This window comes from Amborella trichopoda, chromosome 13 (assembly GCF_054954075.1).
Source record: "Amborella trichopoda isolate Santa Cruz 75 chromosome 13, AtrichopodaSantaCruz75HAP2 v2.0, whole genome shotgun sequence".
Taxonomy (NCBI): Eukaryota; Viridiplantae; Streptophyta; class Magnoliopsida; order Amborellales; family Amborellaceae; genus Amborella; species Amborella trichopoda.
The window spans coordinates 31,622,006-31,643,452 of NC_142348.1; the positions used below are offsets into that span (position 1 = coordinate 31,622,006).

Consider the following 21,447-nt stretch of genomic DNA (forward strand, 5'->3'; position numbering starts at 1 on the left):
GGATATTAGCTACCTAAATACCTAAGAATCAAAAAATATGACAGTTAAATCTCAAGTACCGAGCCACTTAGATCTACCCCGAATGAGTTTGTACCTTGTGCGTTCATAAAAGATCCAAAAAGCCAGTTTGGGTTTGGTGGAAAATAACGGTGGATGTGTTATAAAAACCTGTGTAAAGCAACTTTTCCCATCCCAAAATTCGATGGTCAATTGCCAAATCCAAACAGAGAAGTTCATGAGAGAATTATTTTGAGGAATTTCCACAGTTATGGCAAAGAAACAGCTTCCAAGGAGCCATTCACTGTTTCACACCACCCATAAACCTAATACGACCAAATTGTGCAACATATTGATGTTGGGCAAACACACATATAGTACGTAAACAACTCAGATTCAAACCAGCCATATCTATTAATATTGCGCATCTACTTCTTACATTATAGAGTAGCAGAAGTTACAACACGCCCATTTACATCACTGTATCTCAATCTCATCAGTTTTGGCAGCACCAGTAAGCAAAGTGCTCTTCTCTGCGCAGATTACTCACGAGTCCGCCACACTGAAGACAGATGAAGCTGCTCCCATCAGCAAAGGCATCCAATACCACTTGCATTCGCCCACTCTTTGCGAGTATGGACCCGCCAGCTGGTTGCATCACATCACCCAAAGCATCCATCCTGGTGTCATTGTTGTTATTACGAAGCAATGGAGGTTCAGCTTGGGAGATGGCACACTCAGCAAACAAAGAAGCCAATTCCTCAGCAGCTGCACTCTCTCTCACTTTGTTCCTGTAAATCTCTCGTGCTCTGTTGAGAGTTTGCATGACCGCAACCTCACCTCCATTAGACTTCACTGCTGTCACAACCTGCAAGCAACCAAGGGAAAGGATTCCTCTAAGGATTACTACATGGAGAAGGATAAGGGCAAGTTCAATGAAGCTAACAATGCCGAAATCCAGATGCAACCCAAGCATGATGAACTTCAAATCACTTGAGCTAAGTGACAATTACTGTTATTAGGATATTATCAACAATTGTTTTCGTTGGGATATTAGTGACTGAGTCCTTTTTATAAGATATTTATTGGTAATATATCAAGAAATTAGACTATTCAAAAATTTATTTACTGTGAAATTTTTATAAAATAATAACTGAATATTAACATGAAAAAATCCCAAAAATTCTTGGACAGTTGGACCTTCCATATTTCATGTTTACCATAAAAAAGGGGAACTGTTTTATAATGAAATATGTCTACCTTCATTTTAATTATTCAAAAAAAAAAAAAAAAAAAAGAACCAACAATACATCAATACAATCCTCATGATATAGCAACTAGCAATCAATTATAAATCATTCTATATTGGTAAATCCATTTTTCCTGGTGAGTTGGCAATTTTAATCAAGCCCAATATTATTGGAAACATTAATTAGAGGGATCTCATTAGGAAGCTCCTAATTATTACAATAATTTCTTATTATCAGGGTAATATCACAGATAATACCGCCTTCTTATATTATCACGAGAAAAATCTAATAATTTGATAATTGTCACTAAGCATATGACTACGAGCCTAAAATACAAAGTTGAATGATCATGTGTATTTTAAATACACCTTGTTGCTATGCGTGGGACTTGTGGACCGTCCACTTCATACTTCCTTCTTATATCAGATAAAATTATTAGGATGCTCTTAATTATTGCAATAATTTCATATTATCAGGGTAATATCACAGATAATACAGCCTTCTTATATTATTGCGAGAAAAATCTAATAATTTGATATTATCACCAATAGTTGTCGCTAAGCACATGACTACGAGCCTCAAACACAAAGAGGAATGATCATGTGTATTTTAAATACACCTTGTTGCTAGGCGTGGGACTTGTGGACCGCCCACTTTATACTTATTTTATATCTATTTAATATTTTTACCTAAAATTTTTATTTCACCTTTTAACCCTTTTTCTCCCCATGCCAAAACAATGCGAAGGTGAAGGGCAAGGCTCAAACCAAGAAGGATGCCCATCCCCACATGATACAGGATATGTTGTATGGAGACCAGGATTCCTCCAAGTTTTAGGGTTTAGATGCTAGTGGTATGAAGCGGTCGTCCAAGGTAAGGTTCTATTGTCGAAGAGCCTGTAAAAACCATGTCTTTATTTGTTGTCAAAGAGCCTTAAGGTTTCAATTGATTCCATGGAGATGGTGCTGAATGCAGAGAAGACCGCGTGCCCAAAAGCAAAGAATGTAAAGGCAAAAAACCGAAAAATTAGTCATTTGCAGACAGTGTATGATCTTCTCAGATCCTCATCATTCATCTGAGCAACTCATAAATCTCTTTATTTCTTTAACTCTCTATTCAACAGTGCTAGAAGTTCCCAAATTGCTACCTGCTTTTTATCTCAACTAGAAGCAGAAAAGGGAGAAGGGCATCTTGACAATCGAAGCTTAGAGATAGATTAAGAAAGAAATCTGATTCACAGAGAAGTGCACGAGTCGAGAAATAAGAGAGAAAGAGCATAGAGATTTTGTTGTTGCCATAAGAAGCACAAGGAGAGAGAGAGGAAGAGGTGAATAAACATTTAAAATACACTGTAACACTACATACCAGTATGCCGTATTGATCATGATTCACTCATAGACAGTACGGGATTCCATCAGAACTACACCCAACAACTGGGATATAGCTTGCAGCTAAGTTCATGCCAAGTTCAAATAACAAACCAGATTCTCTATTCGTTTGAATGCATGCTAACAGACCACTACTGCACAATATATTCCCACGATTCTTTAAATGGAGTTCATCTAATGCATCTCCTCCATCAACTGAAATTACTCCAGTAGCTGGGGCACCCCCTAAATGTGGAGTAAGGTAAGACTGAGGCTCCCATTACTTCTGATGCCTTGTTAACCTAATAATCAATCCATTTCTGTAAAGGTTTCCACAGCCCATAAAGTTGTAAGGGGAGGAATCAGGGCACGAATGCCCTAATCAGGTTACGGAAACCCTAATGAGAGGTGGTGTATAAGAGGACCGAACAACCAATGGATATCGTAGAAAGCTAAGTCAATCAACAGACATTAATGGCATCAATGTTGAGTGCAGTAGAAAAATTAAGCGTAGAACAAGGCGATCCACACTCATGGAGATTCCAATGTTGTTCTGCCCCTCATTTGAGTTTTTTTGGGACAGAGTTTGAGATGGAGATGAATGTCAGTGCTGATGCAAAAAAGGTCGAAAATGCTTCAGTCTCCCATTCATCAAAGTCTAATGTAACTAGTCAATCAAAGACTAAAACAATGTGCAAAGCAGAAATGTTTATGGGAATGCACTTTCTCATTTCAGAACAGAATTCTATAACAGCAGGGGAAGTTTGCTATAAACTACAGCCCCATTGGGGGGACAACCAGAATTTGGGCCATAGAGTTAATTTTCTCTTATGCCATAGTGTTAATTTCATCTTACGCCAACTAAAGAGAGGGAGCCATGCCAAGTTGGCATGCCATGATTCATGGGAAAGAATACTTTTGCAACCATGCTTTTCCCCTGAGACTCCCCTAACACTACAAAGGAAAAAAACTTATTATCCCTCCATCCTCCCAAAATAGGAACTTCTTCAATACGATTATGAACACTTAGGACTAGAGCTGTCCAGGATCGCCCATGAAGGAACTGAAAGATATTTCTTTGATACAACTACCAAGACATCCAAATGGGGGCCTCAATGTACAGAATAGGGCTCCTTTAATAAAATGGCTCAACTAATAAAATACTGAGTCTGATCTGGGTCAGAGTCAGGTCATTCATGAGGGTGCTACAACTCATGCAAAACCCATAAAGGCTATCACTGGGATAAGTTTGCTAAAAGGTATAAATACCATATGAGGAAATGGTCATAAAAGGACTATCGTGCATCACATTAGTCCAGTTCAAGCCTTTGAGATAGGATCAGCCAATGGAGATTCAGCATAATAAGCAAAAGAAAAAAGATAGGAAGTAGAGTGGGTTCAATAAAAAGCATTTACAACGCATTGTGATCCAAGGGCAACATGCTAAAGTTTTCTGTCGAGTGATGTGAAGAGGGCATCATTGGAATTCCAAGAGATCTTGAGAGCTCTATAAACCAAAGCTATCACGACTGGACTGGACGTTGAGTTCATGAGTTGTATGGACCCATCCAAACCGGTCTGATCAGCATTCTAACCGGTTGGATTGGTTTGGAAGAAAAAACAAAGGAAAACATTTTCAAAAATCAAATAAATGGAAAAAAAAACATTTCAAAAAGGTCAGGCGGACTTTTCAAACTGTCCTACCCGTTTGATCAAGCATGAAATTTCATGGTGTTGGATTGAGCAAAGAGAATATCAAACAAGTGAGGATTGCCACCCTTCTTTGCAACCGATGCTCAGCAAACCTACTCCTAAGATTCACATAATGAGATTCTAGATTGGACTATAACTCCAAAAACCAAGCATGAGATTATACAACCATCATCTAGCCCCCCTTCATTGGCTACCCCCTCCCCAAAGATAACCAGCTAATTTGTGTGCATGTGCGTGGTTTTTTTGTTGGTTTCTTGGGTGTTTTGGGTGGGTGCGGGGGATGTTTTGTCATTTCTGTGCTTCACCATTCTAATGGTGCCCACAATTTTCGACCATAAAGTAGCCTTACAAATCCATAATTTAAATCACAATAACTTGATTGAAATTTTTGAGTAAGGGGAAATTTGTAATTGTCTAAAACTAAAATATGTTTTAAAAGTAAAAGCAATCTTTTAAAAATTGATTTTCATATGAAACACAAAATACCCTTACAGTTCTAGAACTGCAATAGCAATAACTTGTTTGAAAATTTAAAAGAAGCAAGATTGGGAACTGTCCATAATTCATACATGATTCAAAAAGTAAAAGGAATCTTTTTAACTTTGAAATTGATTTTTAGGATGATAAGATGGCCACTCTTGCATCGCCAGGAATGAGTGGTTTGGTTGCAGAATTTTTGTTGGGAAGAATTACCAGCCCAAGACCAAACTACCATTCCACAAATACATGAACAATATATTGTCAAAAGGCAATTTTAAACCCATAATGTTATCTTATGATAAAAAAAAATTTGCAGTAGGAAATTCTAATATCAACAGTAGGATAGTGTTGCCCAATCTCTCTCTCTCTCTCTCTCTCTCTCTCTCTCTCTCTCTCTATTTCTGTGCATTGAATATGAATATGGGCTGATCTAACACCCAACATGCTGGCTTGATAATTGAATTTTGAGGGATATTCAATTTACAAAGGCGAACAAAAAAAATGCGGAAAATTAAAAAATGATCAAGATACCCCCATATTTGTCAACATGGTAGGGGTATTTTGGTCAATTTAGGTTTTGCATATTGTATATTTTTCTAGTGCACCAAGTCAAAAGGATTTATAACAAAAAATTAAAAAATTAAAAATCAAACAGTGTCCATGCATGCTGGTCATTTGGATTTGTCAAGATTGAATTTGCATAGTAGGCTAATCGTATTCCATTAGCCCTTAATCATCATCGAATCATTTTCGTGTGTGTGTATGTGTGTGTTTTTTTATATATAGAAACACTTATGAGTGAATTTTCTATCCATCAAATGTCATGATTATCCAATAGTATTTGAATTGAATATATTTCTCATTTATCTGAAATTTGGGGCATATGTACATCCGACCATCTCGCACAAAAATAAAATATCAAGAAATACTAACCAAAAATAAAACGACAAAGATACCTTGGAAATATGCATGGAGTAATTTGGTCATTTTTTTTATTTAAATTATTTTTTTATATTATATTACTAAGGACTTTGGGCGGTGAGAAGCCATGAGTGAAATACTGTAAAAGGTCACTCATAAGTGGTTTTCAATGTTTATATATATATATATATATATATATATATATATATATATATATATATATATATATATATATATATATATATATAAATGGAAAAGTATACAATGAAACCATTTATTTTTGGTAGAAGATGGTCACAATTAATCTTGACCATTGGATGTGAATCTAGGTGGACTTTGGGCGGTGATGAGCCATGAGTGAAATACCGTTGATTTTGAAGAAACAAAAACTATCGATTTTGATTTCTTCAGGACTAGATCTAAATGCACAGGTGAAGTTCACCGAATTCTCTCACTTAAGAAAATATTTATTTTCTAGGTTTCTTTCACTTTTTTTTTCTTTGTTATTTTAAAAAGTTTTATTTTTCGAGATTGCTAACAGGGTCAAGAGAATGTATTTGCAACATTTGGGTCAAACTCTCCTAGATAAGTTTTCCTTTGGGAATTCTTTGGCCACCCACACGCGTGTATGTGGGGCATAGTTTCAAAATGCGCTAGGCGGGTACTGGGCGGCCTGGGCCCCCCAGGCCTCCCAGCGTCTAGGCGGGTGCTCAGAACTTGCGCGGCCCAGTTGAATCTAAATAAGGATTCTGGCATTCTGCAGTTATGTCAGTATCAATTATATGTATTGCAATACATAATTCAAATTATACTACATCATATTTAGCATTTAGCACACACTCCATAAGCATAATCACAATCCATAAGTCAGTTCATACTCCATATCCAAAAAAAACTTAAAATTTTCAAACTTACTTTGAGTTTGATTGCTCAATCTTCAAATTTCCATCTCAAAGATGCTTCAAAATACTAAAAATCTTCTAAAAAAACCCCTAATAACTTTGCAAAACATCAAAAAGTAAATATAATACCAATGGGTGATGTTTTGATCAATTTTTGTTAACTTTGAGTAACCCTTCGATCCTAAAAAACTAACCACAATCTAGTTTTTTGCGGGCTCTCTCTCTAAATTTGGCTCCAACAAGTTTTAGATTTCAAATGAACCTAAAACCCTAATTTTTAGCCTTTAAAAACAAAAACAAAAAAATGAAAAATACCCTCACCGAATGGTTTTTCCACCCTTGGGCGGGGCGCAGGCCGTGGGCGGCCGCCCAGGGCTTGGCGTTGGCGCCCACCTAGGCAACCCCCAGGGATCGAACGCCCAGATTGGCCGCCTAGGTCTGGGCGATGCACCCAGGCCGTCTGGACCACCTAGGCGGCCTAGGCGCTGGGCGGTCCGCTTTTTGAATCACTGATGTGGGGGTGATGATTGGGCTTAGACTCACATTCTGATAACCTCTATTGAGGCTTGCCAGTGCTCCTAGGCCTCATAACTCATCATGCAGCTTAAGTCTGCTGTTGGTAAATCCAGTTCATACCAATGGCCAGTGGTGTATTCCTAACAAACTTCGGAGCAACAGCTCTTGCCATCTTGCTCTTTATTAGGAACTGATTGGATGCTTAGGTAATAGATAAAGGGCAGATTTTGTAGGGAGCTCTCTGACTATTGTCAACGCGGATAAGTTAAAGCTCTTAAGGATCAAATTTGCCATGCAGAAGGTGGTCACAATTAATCTTGACCATTGGATGTGAATCTGAGTGGACTTTGGGCGGTCATGAGCCATGAGTGAAATACTTTGATTTTGAAGAAACAAACACTACTGATTTTGAGTTCTTCAGGACTAGATCTAAATGCATAGGTGAAGTTCACCGAATTCTCTCACTTAAAAAAATATTTATTTTCTAGGTTTTCTTTCGCTTTTTTTTTTCTTTGTTTTTAAAAAAGTTTTATTTTTTGAGATTGTTCACAAGGTTCAAGAGAATGTATTTGCAACATTTGGGTCAAACTCTCCTAAATACGTTTTCCTTTGGGAATTCTTGGGCCACCCACACGCATGTATGTCCGGGTGATTATTGGGCTTAGACTCACATTCTATTGAGGCTTGCCAGTGCTCTTGGGCCTCATTGAGGCTTGCCAATGCTCCTGGGCCTCATAAGTCATCATGCACCTTAAGTCTGCTGTTGGTAAATCCAGTTCATACCAATGGTCGGTGGTATATTCCTGATAGACTTCAGAGCAACAGCTCTTGCCATCTTGCTCTTTATTAGGAACTGATTGGATGTCTAGGTAATAGATAAAGGGCAGATTTTGTAGGGAGCACTCTGGCTATTGTCAACGCGGATAAGTTAAAGCTCTTAAGGATTAAATTTACCATGCAGAAGGTGGTTGCTTGATTAATCAATAGGGACTTTGGAGGGTCCAATCTTCTCCGAACTAGCCAGTTTATGGTTAGAAAGATAAGGCCAAACAAGGAGGTTACGAATGGCTCATGAATGCTCAAGAAAGAAAGGTAAGGTACAGTCTCAACCAAAAAAAAAAGCAAGGCAAGATACTGTTGAACAGCAAGTCCATCTGGTAATAATAAACCCTCTATTCTTGCTCAAATTAACAGATTTCTATGCATTGTGCCCTGTAGGACAAAAATCATGAATATGGTTGCTTCATTGCACATCTATGATTCAGATAGGCATCTGGTTCAGGGCAAACAATCTGTACGTGATGTCAATAACTCCACATGTGCTCGTGGTGTCAACAGTGCTAGTTCACTAGCAGCAGTGCTCCTTGAAAGTAGAACTATGTGACCCAAGCAAGTATAAACTGATAAAAACTTTCTTTCTTTTTCTTTATTTTACCACTCAGATCACTTGTAGGTGTCCAAATACCATATGTGAACCAAAATAAAACACAAAGTGTGTCAAGGACTCTCACTTGCTTGCCATCAAAACAAATTTTCATTCTAAATATAAATCTGAAAATTACATAATACTTTGAATGAATTCAAGAAAGCATGAAATAAAACAATACTGCACATTTTACCTCAGGTTATCCCCAAGGACTTCGTATACCCAACACATAGGTTTCGGCCGTGCCACCTTTGTGGGTTGGGCGTGCCCCTTACGGTTTCTAGCTTCTACAAAAATAAAACCATTACTAAATGAGAGAGAAAGTAAAGAGAGAGTGGGTGTACTTGCCTCTAAGGCTTAGAGAGAGTCCAATCCAATCAAGGTGTATATAAAATAGATCCGCAGAGAGTATTTATAGAACAGAGGCTACGGAATTGTGGTTTAATTTTGCCATCATTATGAGGTTCTATCATGACCTTTGATCAGGGAGAACTGTGGGGTGACGAGATCTCAACCATTTATTCCTTGGATCAGCTATCATGATTAAAAGGAATGAAGTTGAACCATTATCCCTTAGTTTCCATAGCTCCATTCCCATTAAACAATTGTGTAGAAAATACCTATGTTTTTGCAAATCTAATTTTAATCAATCTCTACACTTGCTTATTTGAAAACAATCAAATCCATCTCATAACACTTTCCTTTAATTTAAAGCAAATGGGTGATTTTCATTACAAGCCACACAAAAATAGGAAAGACGGAGTATGGTGTCCCACTCATCGAAGGCCACGTGGGTCCCACGCCCCAAATTGTGGGCTCATATGTGGTGTGGGCCCAAAAGTCCCAATGGCCGCCACGCCCTAAATTATATTTTAGGGTAATAAAAGGAATTTTATAAAAATGGTAATATTTTATTTTCTCTCTGAGTAGAATAAATCCAAAAAATTAATTTTTCATTATTTAGAAATTGTTTTTCAATAAAATAAAATATCCAGAGAGGCCTAAAAAAATTTTAACTATCTAAAATATAATTAAAACATAATTAAACATATTAAAGAAAATTTACTAGAATTGGATCCAAAGAGGTAGGAATATAAGAAATATATTGAGGACTCATCCCTTCTGAAAACCTCATCTCACTGCATCTTCTCAAACTAACCCAATAGTTCCCATGACGCACAACCCTTTGCAGGGGTTCGTGATTGGACTATCAAAGTCATTCAATAAATGAAGGAGACACGATCCTAGCCCATGGATTACAGATCCCTGCCTAAGGACAAGTCCAGGCCCGCATTCTAGCACGATACCACATGGGTCCTTCCAACACAGTCTAGTGTTGCAGGGAGTCATCTCTTCGGCAAATGTACACAACACACACCCTCATCCAGAGGGCTGCTTCCTAAACAGCTATCTAGTGTACATGTTGTACGATGATAATGATGAGGATTTTGGCCTTTGTCCTCTCCGGCCAACCATTACGCCTAGGGATCACACCCAGTCCTCTGGCCAACCACCCTAAGCACAACTCTGACCTCATCATGCGAAAACCCCACATCAAAACCTTTATCGGTTGTGCACAAATGCCCAGGGTTACGGGTTTTAGACATCAACCTGAGCCATAGCCAGTCAAAGCTTAAGTAAGTCATGGCATTAGCAATGCCTAACCATCTAAACTGGACCACACTCCCACTAGAGCCAATGTATCTCTATAAACAACTTCAGTACATGCTCTCATAAGGCCCTTAAATGGCAACATAACCCCAACACTCGTGGTGCTGGTTTGGTGGTGAGTATGATGCAGGTTCATGGTGAGCAAGGTGCTGGTATGAGGTGTTAGCACAAGGTGCTGATTCATGGTGAGAAAGGCGTTGGTTTCATGTTGTAACATTTGCTGGTTCATGGGAGCAAGAGGAGTTGTATCCCCATGTTAGTGGTCAGCAATTGGTAATGTGTTTCCTATTACATTGGTGGTGAGGCCACTTGGTGTGTCCTTGGTTCGTCGTGGTGCATGCTGATGTGCAAAGGGTCAGTTTTATGAAATATTGATGTAGTGAAGAGGTTGGGGAAAAACTAAACAGAGAATCAGGGCATGACCCTTTGGCCATGACAAGTCTCCCGCCCAATATCCCGGTCATGACTGAACATATGCCAAGGTCCTAACTGAAAAAACTATTTTACAAGAAATTGAAGAATGGAACATTCAGTACAATCAGGGCATGATCCTTTCGCCATGACAAGTCTCCCACCCAATATTCTGGTGATGACTGAACATATGCCAAAGTCCTGACTGAAAAAACTAATTTACAAGAAATTGAAGAATGGAACATTAAGCCTGGGCAAAATGACAATCAGAATTTGGCAATCCATCTTCAAAGACATTGTAAACAAATCCAAGTGGAAATTCAAAAATATTCTGGTCGGTACCTTCTCAGGCCCCACGATCCCATTGGAATTTTACAATTAAAAGGCTCTATGCAATTTGGAAATTTGATTCGTGTAGCCGACCACAAATAGTTGGAAATATGCTCTACTGATGATGATGATGACATAGAGGTTTACAGCCATTCCTAGGGATGAGAATCATCTCACCTTGTTTGAGCATAAAGATTATTTGTTTGGACAAAGTACTGAAAGGGGGACCTTGGCACTGGCCACATTTAATATTTTAGCCTTGGAATGGAAGACTTTTCCCTGAAATTAAAAACTAAAACTACCCCACATCTTGGATAAGAATGCCAAATCTTCCATCTTACTGCCAGCATTGTTGTATCATTGATCAACGAGAAGCTGTCACTATGTCAGAGGGGCTTGAGAGGTTATCCTGCCTGTTGTATTAATGTATCTGAGAGGCTATCCTGCCTGTTGTATTAACGTATGAAATATGTACAAAATGATTAGAGGTTATGCTGCCTGTTGTATTAATGCATGAAATATGTACAAAGTGATTATACAAGGGCTGAAGTGTAAGGAGCTCTCCAGAGCTCACTATGTACTATGACACTCGAGAAGTCATACACCCAATCCTAGTTACCAGAATCTTCCACCCCAGGTGGCAATCCCGCTTTGAGATCCCAAATCGGCAATTCAATCAACAAACCTTCATGGAACCCGAATCCTTAAAGTTAGGGATCTCAAGTCCACCTTTATAGAATCTCAATCCCATTCATTTGGAATTCAGATTCCACAGCATCAAATACCACACTTCATAAGTGCACAAACCATGATTCGATCAACATGGACCTCCCTTCCAATTTTCAATACTATTGATCTGAGTTATTGGGAATCCAAATTCAATGAGATCTCATTTTCAAGTATAAATAAGACAATACTTGTATGTTTTGTAAACAAAAACAGGAATTCCCTAGTGGCCTAGTGAAACACTCTATTATTTAAATTTTATTATTATTTATACAATCAGTGTTCAGAAACTCTATGGGTGTCCAAACTCTACCTAATATCATCCCCGCATTTCGAGAACCAAAATTAAATATATATTTTCTTTTTCTTGAAATAGTGTTGACAAAAAAAATGTCTTATTTTTTAATTTTCATTATTAATAAATCAAGTATTTTTAATATAGAACCTCAGTAACCTCAAATCTAGTTTTAAGGGCACTCGGCCTTGATTCCAATACCTGTGGGGAACCGTGACTAAAGCCACTCAATACATCGATTTCAATATTAGGGGAACCTTTCTACAGGTCTTTAGGACTGTCTAGGACCTCGATTCCAATACTAGGAAACCTTTGCTAAGTGTACTCAATGCATCGATTCCAATACTAAAGAATTATTGGCTAAGGATACGCTAGAACTTCGAAACTTTTGCCATGTGAAGCTTGTTTATAGATGATTACTGTTGTCGTTCCAATTAGTTGGGTGCGCGATTCCAAAAGGGTAGGAATCTCACTTCTTGGAGCGTGATTCCCAAAAAGTAGGAATCTCGCTCCTGTGATATTGCATTGTACTAACGGTGCCTCCTACCATATGAATCTTCTAACAGCTCACTATTCCATGCTTCAAATTCCTAAACCCTTCCAAATCTATCATGCTTCCAAAAACTATGTACCCAAGGCTCTAGGTGTGCGGGAGACAACTCCCATCTCAAATAGTTAATTATCATTTTCTGAGAATGGCACGTAAATGTCCTAGATGCAGGTTCGAATTTTCCATATTATTTCTCTAACTAGAACTTGAATGTAGCAGTAGTGGCTCCTCTATTGCCCTTCATTTTCTTTCTTGCCAAGTGAACCAGATTATGGTAAGGACAGAGAACTTCGTGATTTTTTTAAGGAACTTGTTTGAGAATTTCTTTTTGAACCAGTTTTCTACACAGTTTTGGGTACATGAGAAAGCTATGTGTGAGTGCTCAACTTCCAACATTGTTTGGCAAATGTGACGGGCGGTGAGGAACAAGTGGTCCTGATTCGCCCTTTCAGTATTGCACAGTAACAAATGCTACATACTCGAAGTCCCCATCTTTGGATTATATGATTAGTGGGTAGCCTATTTTGGTATGCCAACCAAGTGAACCTCGAGGCACTATGATGAATTGGCTTTTCCATATGGCTGCTTCTGTGCTCTCGAATTGCTTCACGCACAAACTTGAGGGAGAAGTTTCCATCTTAGATAGGAATCCAGCTGGTTTCTACCATCTACTTAGTAACAATTTTGTTGAAGTTTTCCATGTCTAGAACGAAGAGATATGGAGGGAGTTGTCTCCTTGTATTAACCCATTTTGTCCTTTAAAATAAGGAAAAGGGGTCCCATGTAGGATTATGGAGTACCTAGGGGTGCATTGCATATTTTTAATCCAATTGACGAAAATTTTCTCCCAAAAACCATATCTTTTTCGCTCATCTATGAAAAAATCCCAATTAACTTTATCAAAAGCCTTATGAAGGTATTAATCTTAAGGCAAAAGAAGCGCTCACTTTTTCATCAGCCATATTGTGTATAAGTTAGTGAAGCACCTTGGTTGGGCTGATAATACAATAAAGGATCAATTTTAACCTATTAGCAATAATTTCTTTAATCACCTTTTTTATTAGAAATCAAGGTGATAAATGTTTAGTTTCCACTTTGCATGATAGTTGGTCTTTTAAAGATGCCTTTGATAGCTTGGGATATTTCAATGCCCATTATGCACCAATATATTTGGAAACTTGTAGCAGGAGACCATTAGTCTAGGGGAGTTACTTGGGCTAGTGCTAAAGCTCATGACAGTTTGGTGATTTCCTAAGAAGTCACTTCCTTTTGAAGAATGGAGCTTTCTTCTTCCGAGATTTGGGGACCATGGTAGATATGGAGTAGATTATGATCGGTTGTCCGATATCCACAATTTCCTCTTTGTTATCTATGGACCATCTTGTTTTTCAAGTTTTAGGATGGTGGACTAGCACCTCCCAGTCATGGTAGATGACAGGTAGAATTGGTACAAGCATGACTTGGTTAAGCTAGTTTTGACTTGACTTTTGATGCCCTAAGAAAGTCTCGTTATGAGTGCAATGGATAGCTCTCTACAAAGCTTCTTTCATCATCTTGAAATACAAGGTTCAATGGTCCAGACACGTGTTGTCTTGTGCTAATTGTAATTGCCTTTCAAGTTGCCTCACTGTTTGATGTACCAATCCAAACTTTTTCCACGTTTTTAGGCCTCTCTTAATATTGTGTATAAACTTTAATCCATATGGTGAAAAACTTGAAGGGTTTTGATTCAAAGTCAATTGTTTGTTCAAATTGAACTTTGGACAAGGTGGTGATCAGAGACAAGTGTTGGGCTAAATTGCGTCTAGAAAAGCTGAAGATTTTAGAATCAAGAAAACACTAAAAATTCTATCTAATTTTTCATAGACGTATTTTCCACTTTGTTTCTCAATGAAAATTTGTACGATGGTTCCCCAAGTCCAAATGGCCACAACTTTAAATCATATCGAGCGGGTCACTTTTATGCTTCTTAGGGATAGGTTGTCATCCCCTATTTTTCATCTTCATACGTGGGGTCATTGAAGCCATTTGCAACAAGTCTGCAGTTTTGTAGTGAAATGAATTGGTGCACTCTGACAAACTGATTCAAATCTCTGAGAAAAAAAAGGAATTAGAGGAAGAGGAGATAAAACCATGCCAACCAGATGAAGAAACCCCAAGTTTACCTCACAATAACTCAGTGGAACGTGTTTAAATAGGAAACTAAATGAACCGAGAACCGAGAATAAGAAATATGAAGAAAAGGGGGTAAAATATGGAGAGAAAAGCACAAAAATCTGCCTGAATGGGATGAGAGGCAGTTTTCACGCAAAGGAAATGATGCTTTCAGCAACGAGCAAGAGTTCTCTTGTGAAAGCACACCTTTGGCACACACAACCCACTTCAATTCCTTAAATGGAATTCAACTTTCAAATCGAGGCACAGGACCCCAAAAGATACAGCAAATGAGCATGCTAACTAGGGGAAATATGAATTCAAGTTGGAATTCACGCACGGGATCCCCAAAAATTGCTAAATAAAACTACACCACCCTGGAATAATTTGAATTCAAGTGATAGGTTCCCAACAAATAAGCTTAAATTACCGTATCATCCAGCTAATTAATTTCAAAGGCTCCCCAAAAGAAAAAAAAGACAAGAGGTACCCCTTATATTGATCTTATGCCAATGCCATTCTACACTTACAAGCAAATTCCAAAAGGGTACGTAAAGGCACATATTACCATATAAGTCCCCTAAAAATGAAGAAACTGCAATAATCCTACACAAAGGAAGAAATACTAGTGCCATACCCATAAAACCAAGAGTACCAAAAGAAGACGGATAAATTGGAAAAATGCTATATAAACGTTAAGCAACACAATATTTCCTTCTAAAATACCCCAAAAAAGAGTAGAATGAACCAAAAACAAAAGAACCCCACGACTACTAGCATGACAAAGCCCAAGAGATACTACTACTACCCCTTTTCTCTTTTCTCTCTTACCTCCAAAGATAATTCCAGAAGACTCTAATGATAGCGACCCCACCAAGCCACAATAACCACATCCTACCAATGAATCCAAACATTCACCCCTCAAGCAGTATCATAACTGTGAATATTCAGGGCCTTGATAACCGAGAGAAACAAACCAAATTTAGACAAATTCATCTCTAAAGCAGAATCCCCAAATCCTTGTCATCGATGAAATCTAAGTTAGCCCTATAAACTTCTCATAAATCTTTGATAAAATATGATGAAATTGAAGGCACCAAATATAAGTGCATCTTACAAGGGACCTAACTTCCATTTTTTGCTTCTTTCCCTCAAGCCATACACATAAACTTCACAAAACCCTCCACATCTACCAGTCGTACACATTCAGCTATCTATGAAAAAATGACAGTATTACTCAAAAGTACCATTAATCTGAACTCTCTAATCTCATTCCCAACATCACCACAAAACTATGGTTAGTCTTCGGTGACTTCAATGGTCTGGGTTATGAGGATGAGAAAAGAGGGGTGCAACTTATCCCTACGAACCATAAAATCGATTTCCTAGAAACAATTTAGAACTTCATTCTTTTAGACTTAGGGAAACACTCCTAAAAGTATTCATAAAGATACAACCATGTAGGTTGTACCTCTATCTAACAAGATTAGCTTAAGTTTTGATTCTTAAGCCAATGGTCAAATTGTTTCCCAAACTCTAAACCTCCTGTCTACCTAGACCTAACTTGCCCTATAAATCTATCACTTATCACAACCTTATCCAACTCCCAATTGGGCAATTGATGGACTGGGGTCCGAAACCTCTCAAATGATTTAACATGCGGTTTGATCACGATGAATCTGAGGATATACACAATTGCTAAAGAGAAAAAATAAGATGTACAATGTTTACAGTGTAAACTTAAAAATTAAAAAATCCATAAAAAAGTGGAAGTAGGAAATTTTTGGCTCAGTTCATCAAGCAGCAAGGCAATTAGATAGCAAATTACATTTGATGCAAGATCAACTTGAAACTGAACCAACGAGCCTTGAACTTCAAGACGATGAAAGGAATCGTTCAAGCTTGCTTTCCACAGCACTCACTACCAAAGCTCCCTTGTTGCACTAAAAGTCAAGGCAAAAATTGACTTACTAAAGGTGACTCTTATACTAATTCTCTCCAAGACCATGACTTGAAATTTTCAGTTCATGGAACAATTAGAAACAAGAATGACAAATTTCTCAAGGAAGCCGCTGCTTTCTTCAACAATCTCCTCTATACCAAGCAACCCATCTTCACACTTGCCTAAAACCCCTATGAATCCTAAATCTCCATTGAAGAAAACTCCCTCGTTCAAAGGGAAGTGTCCATGGGATGGTTTCCCACCACAAATTGCAAAGATTTTGGCACATTGTTGGCTAAGAATATCCCAAGCCATAAAAGACACTTTCAAGGACAAACCATCATACAAAGCCTCAACTCAGCACTAATCATCACCATCAACAAGAAAAAAGGCCTCCCTCCATGCCTGATTTTAGATCTATACACCTTTACAATGTCATTTACAAGGTAATTAGGAAAAAATATTGATAATAGGCTGAATTCGGTCCTCAGCCATATCATGCACCCAAATTAAGGTGATTTGCTTTTATTCATGAACGGACTATCTTTAAGCAAGCCTTAATTGCTCCCATACTCATCCATAGCATGGCCAACAACAGATGTTAAAGTTCCTTTTGCCTCAAAATTGACCTGCACAAGGCCTTTAGTAAGTTGATTGGGATTTCTCCTAAATGAACTCTTCTCATAAATGAACTCCAAAAATTAAGGTTTTGGGGATACCTTGTTAATTGGATTAAAATGTGTATCACCACTCCCAAGTACTCTGTAATTCTTCCCTTTTGGTTATTTTAAAAGAAAAAATGGTCAAGGAGAGATGCTCTCCCCATATCTCTTCATCATGGTCATGCAATGCTTCAAAACAATTACTGAAAATGCGAAGAATAGAGGGTTAGATTTCAATAAGATCCTGGGAGTCACATCCATTCCTTCCCACCTTTTCTATATTAATGACCTTTTGTTCTTTGGAAAAACAAACCGACAAACCTTCCAGTCCCTTAAAGCCACTCTTGACTCATTCCACTCTCTCTCCACCCTACAAAAATACCCATCTAAAACAAATATATTATTTATTAACTCTACCAATTATGATAAAATCAAAATCATTGATCTTTTGAATTGCAATCCATCGGATTTACCTTCAGCATATCTTGGTTTGATATTGTTCAACGGGAAACTTATCCACCAACTTCGCCAACCCGTATTAGAAAAAACCATGTCTAGGCTTAAAGGTTGGAAAGTTGAAATCCTTTTATACACAAGGAGGCCTGCTCTAACAAACATAACCCCCGTCCCAATTACATTTCATTAGTATTTTGCTTTTAAACTTCTGTCTACCTCAATCGATACCCTTGAGAAGGCAGATTCGGCCACCTAGGCGGGCGCCTAGATACCAGAGCCTGTAAGTAAAAGAAGGGAGACAGAAGGGGGGAGGGGGAGGCTGCTCTAGGCCCCTAAGGATGAAGATATTTGGGGGCCTCTATTGGTTACCAAACGCCCATGATTGTGTGAATAGAACATCTATTTTCCTTTGAAGAATATTTTTTCATAGGTTTTTGTTTGTATTATTTTATTCCTCAATTTGAACATAAATATACATGGCTTTGAACTGTGAAATTGAATGACTAAAACATTAAATGAGTGCAAAATTGCCAAAGATTCCATCCATGTCAATTTTTCATTACAAGTTACATAAACGAAAAATAAAAAAAAATCCAAATAAACAATAACCAAATTGAAAAAGAACAACGAAATCAATACCCAACATTCATAAGCATTACAAAACCCTAAACCAAAAAATGAAATACACCAACTTCTCAAAAGCCATTCGAACTTGGCTCAAATTGGTGAACCTTTGGTTGCCAAAAGACCTCTTTCGTGACCACTTCAAGTCTCAAAAAGTATTTGATTGCATACTTTTCAATTTTGCAATAAATTGACAAGTTTGTAATTTTTTTTTAACTTCAAACAACTCTTCTTCTTTTATTGGGTGTTTTTCAAGCTCCAAATCAACACAAAATGCCTCCAAAACCCTCTCTTTCTTTTTGCGCGGGAACCTTGGCCGAGGGCTTTTTCCACCCTCAGCCGAGGTGAATCCTCAAGCCGCCTATGAGGGAGACCAGAGACATAACCACTTAGGGCCCCACCTAGGCCCTATTCGGTGTGGTTGGCTCCCTAGACTGCCTATGTGGCCAGGCGGCCAAATTTTTCATCACTAAATGGCACATTCATATTTAATGGAATATTTAGATGAGAATTAGTCATTTAAAAAGTTCTATCAGGAAACAACCCATTATGATTAAAAATAAAAAATAATGGTTTCGTTTATTATACAAAAGTGATTTACATCTCTCAAATGATGGAGTTTGGGTCTGCAAAGTTGGAGAGAATATAATGCTGATGGCAGATGTAAACCTTTTGGAATTGAAAAAGGAAACTTATCACTCATGTTTGATTGAGGAAAATAGAGAAAAACCCAGATGTAGGAGCACCAAGTTAGAAACATGGTATTCTTAGAATACATATTCTTCTTATGTTTGCAATGAAACTGAATGTCCATGTGATAGAAGAACAAAATATTTGCATATGGAAAATGCAAGGATCCCAAGATAATTCTTTAAACATGAATATGACTCACCAATATTCAATCCATCAATGAGAAATGAGAACCTAATTCAGTATCTCCTCCACCTTTAACCAAGAATCATTCACCCTATAAGAGGTACATATTGATAAAACTAGTACCTATTGATAAAACTTTCTTTCTTTCTCCACAAAGAAGAAAGCCCACTAAAAAAGCAAACATAGGGGAAAGTTACCTCTATATCAGAATTCTCACAAACAATAAACTCAAGATCAATAAATGGAAAAGAAAATCATGACATCCGCAAACGCATGCATAAAAGAGAAAGCCTAAACTGGGCATCAGTAATCAGAGGTTTCCTAAATGAAATTAACATCAATTCGAGGTTACCAGCAACTCATGCTCTCTTCATCCATAGAATTCATAAGAAGAAAATGAGAGAGTATCTTACTAAAAGAAGAAAAAGAAAAAAAAAAAAAGAGAGATTGCGGAAAGCATAAATCATAAAATATATAATCTTCCAAGAAAGGAGAGGAGAGAAGATGGGTACCGCTTGGAGAGCAAGGGAGGGCTTCCCTTGGTCGATGAGCTGCCGAGCCGATGCAAGCAAGCCTCTTATATTCTCTTCATTTTCGCTTAGCGGCAGTGCATTTTGGTCCCCTCCTCCTCCTCCTCCTTCTCCAGGAGAAGGAGGCTGAAAATCTTCGTCCATATCCATCACCATATGTGTATTTACACACTCAGTAGACAATTATGCCAGTCTCTCTGATGCTCTTAAGCTGGGTGGGCGAGATACAGCAAAGAGGCAGGAGAGGGATGAATACGATACATACACATATGTTTCCTGCGCACCAACGATTTGATTTATTGCTCGGCTTTCACAATCCGGAGTGGTTACACTCGATCAAGTCATGTATAGGTTGGCTTTAGATGCTTCTAGCACGTCCTGCTGCCCTCTCCTTCATTTCCATTCCATCTTAAAACATATAGGAACATGAATCAAAACCTTGTTATATCAAACATTGGTAATGTTAAAACTTATCTACTCAAATAAAACTTGTTTGAATTGCTTCTAAGTTATGCAAATTTTATTTTTTGTATAACTTGATTTACTATTGCCGGCAGAGAAAAAACATATCAAACTTGAAATTTTAAGATAGTTTCTCTCTTTAAAAAATTTGAGATAGTTTCTTTATTTAAAAAATTACAATTTGATATAGTTTGTCTCTCCAAAAACAATTGAAACAATTTCTCTCTCTTTAAAAATTTGAAATTTGAGATAATTGATAATTTTTCTCTCTAGGAATTTTGAGAGTTTCTATCTCTAAAAATTTTCAATTAATTTATCTCTCTAAAATTTATTATAGTTTATCTCACGGTTAGGATACTTTCCCTCTCTAAAATCTAACATTTGAGATAGTTTTTCTAGAAATTTTATGATAGTTTCTTTCTCAAAATAAATTTTGGTACTTTCTCTCTCTAAAATTTGATAGTTCCACTCTCTAAAATGTACAAATACTTTATCTCTCTAAAACTTGAAATATGATATAGTTTCTATTGGGTATTTGTGACCATTAAAAGCCTTATGAGTGCTTGTAAATAAACTTTTAATATAATGGAACATGAGCTCAGAAAGAGTTTGGTCCTGTGTGGACCATAAGAAAGCAAAAGATATTTGTTGATACCGAGGTGAGCTTGATGAGCTGGGCCAGTCGGTTGGAAAAAAACTTATGTTACTTGTACATAGAGATTAAACCGATAAGGGTTATAATGGGTCATCCCTTGATAAAGTCAGAATATGCCCACATGAATGAGTCTAGGGATTGTGTAGCCCTTTTATGTGATGGTGGTCTTCAGAAACGGGTCACGGCCTCATCCACGTGCCATCACATAACATGCGCATATGATAGTCATTTCAAAAAATTGAACCACCTTTCAGGGTGAAGCTTGTGTATGTGTGAGAGATTACCCTTATGCACCATAGAGTGGTGGTCGCATCAGGTCTAGGTGACATTGGTATATCTCTAGGGGAGAACTTGAAATCCACAAAGTGGAATTACGTCTCATTGCCCATTGGCTGACTTTGATGACCCACTAATGAGCCCCTACAATGGATTGTGGGTCATAGAAAATACTGAGTCAATTTAAGAAAGCAAGTGTGGACCGTAATCCACAATAAAAAGTAGAGTGCCCCATGTTTGTTTATTTATTCTTAT

At 37.7% G+C, this 21,447-nt stretch overlaps 1 protein-coding gene across 1 annotated transcript; it reads right to left on the reverse strand.

Moving 5' to 3' along the window:
* Positions 1-390: 390 nt before the first annotated feature.
* On the reverse strand, positions 391-20,113 carry LOC18440283 (uncharacterized). The gene is made up of 2 exons (XM_006850433.4): positions 19,782-20,113; positions 391-865 (listed from the first exon to the last, which is right to left on the reverse strand). Exons 1-2 carry the CDS (start codon positions 19,953-19,955, stop codon positions 494-496), a joined length of 546 nt encoding a protein of 181 aa, XP_006850496.2. The 5' UTR covers positions 19,956-20,113; the 3' UTR covers positions 391-493.
* Positions 20,114-21,447: the final 1,334 nt, after the last annotated feature.

Excerpts from the sequence above, each read along its gene's own strand:
- LOC18440283 (XM_006850433.4), bottom strand. The coding sequence starts at position 19,955 with ATGGTGATGGATATGGACGAAGATTTTCAGCCTCCTTCTCCTGGAGAA. Across the intron at positions 866-19,781 it reads CCTCCCTTGCTCTCCAAGCG|GTTGTGACAGCAGTGAAGTC; the intron begins GTACCCATCTTC and ends GGTTGCTTGCAG.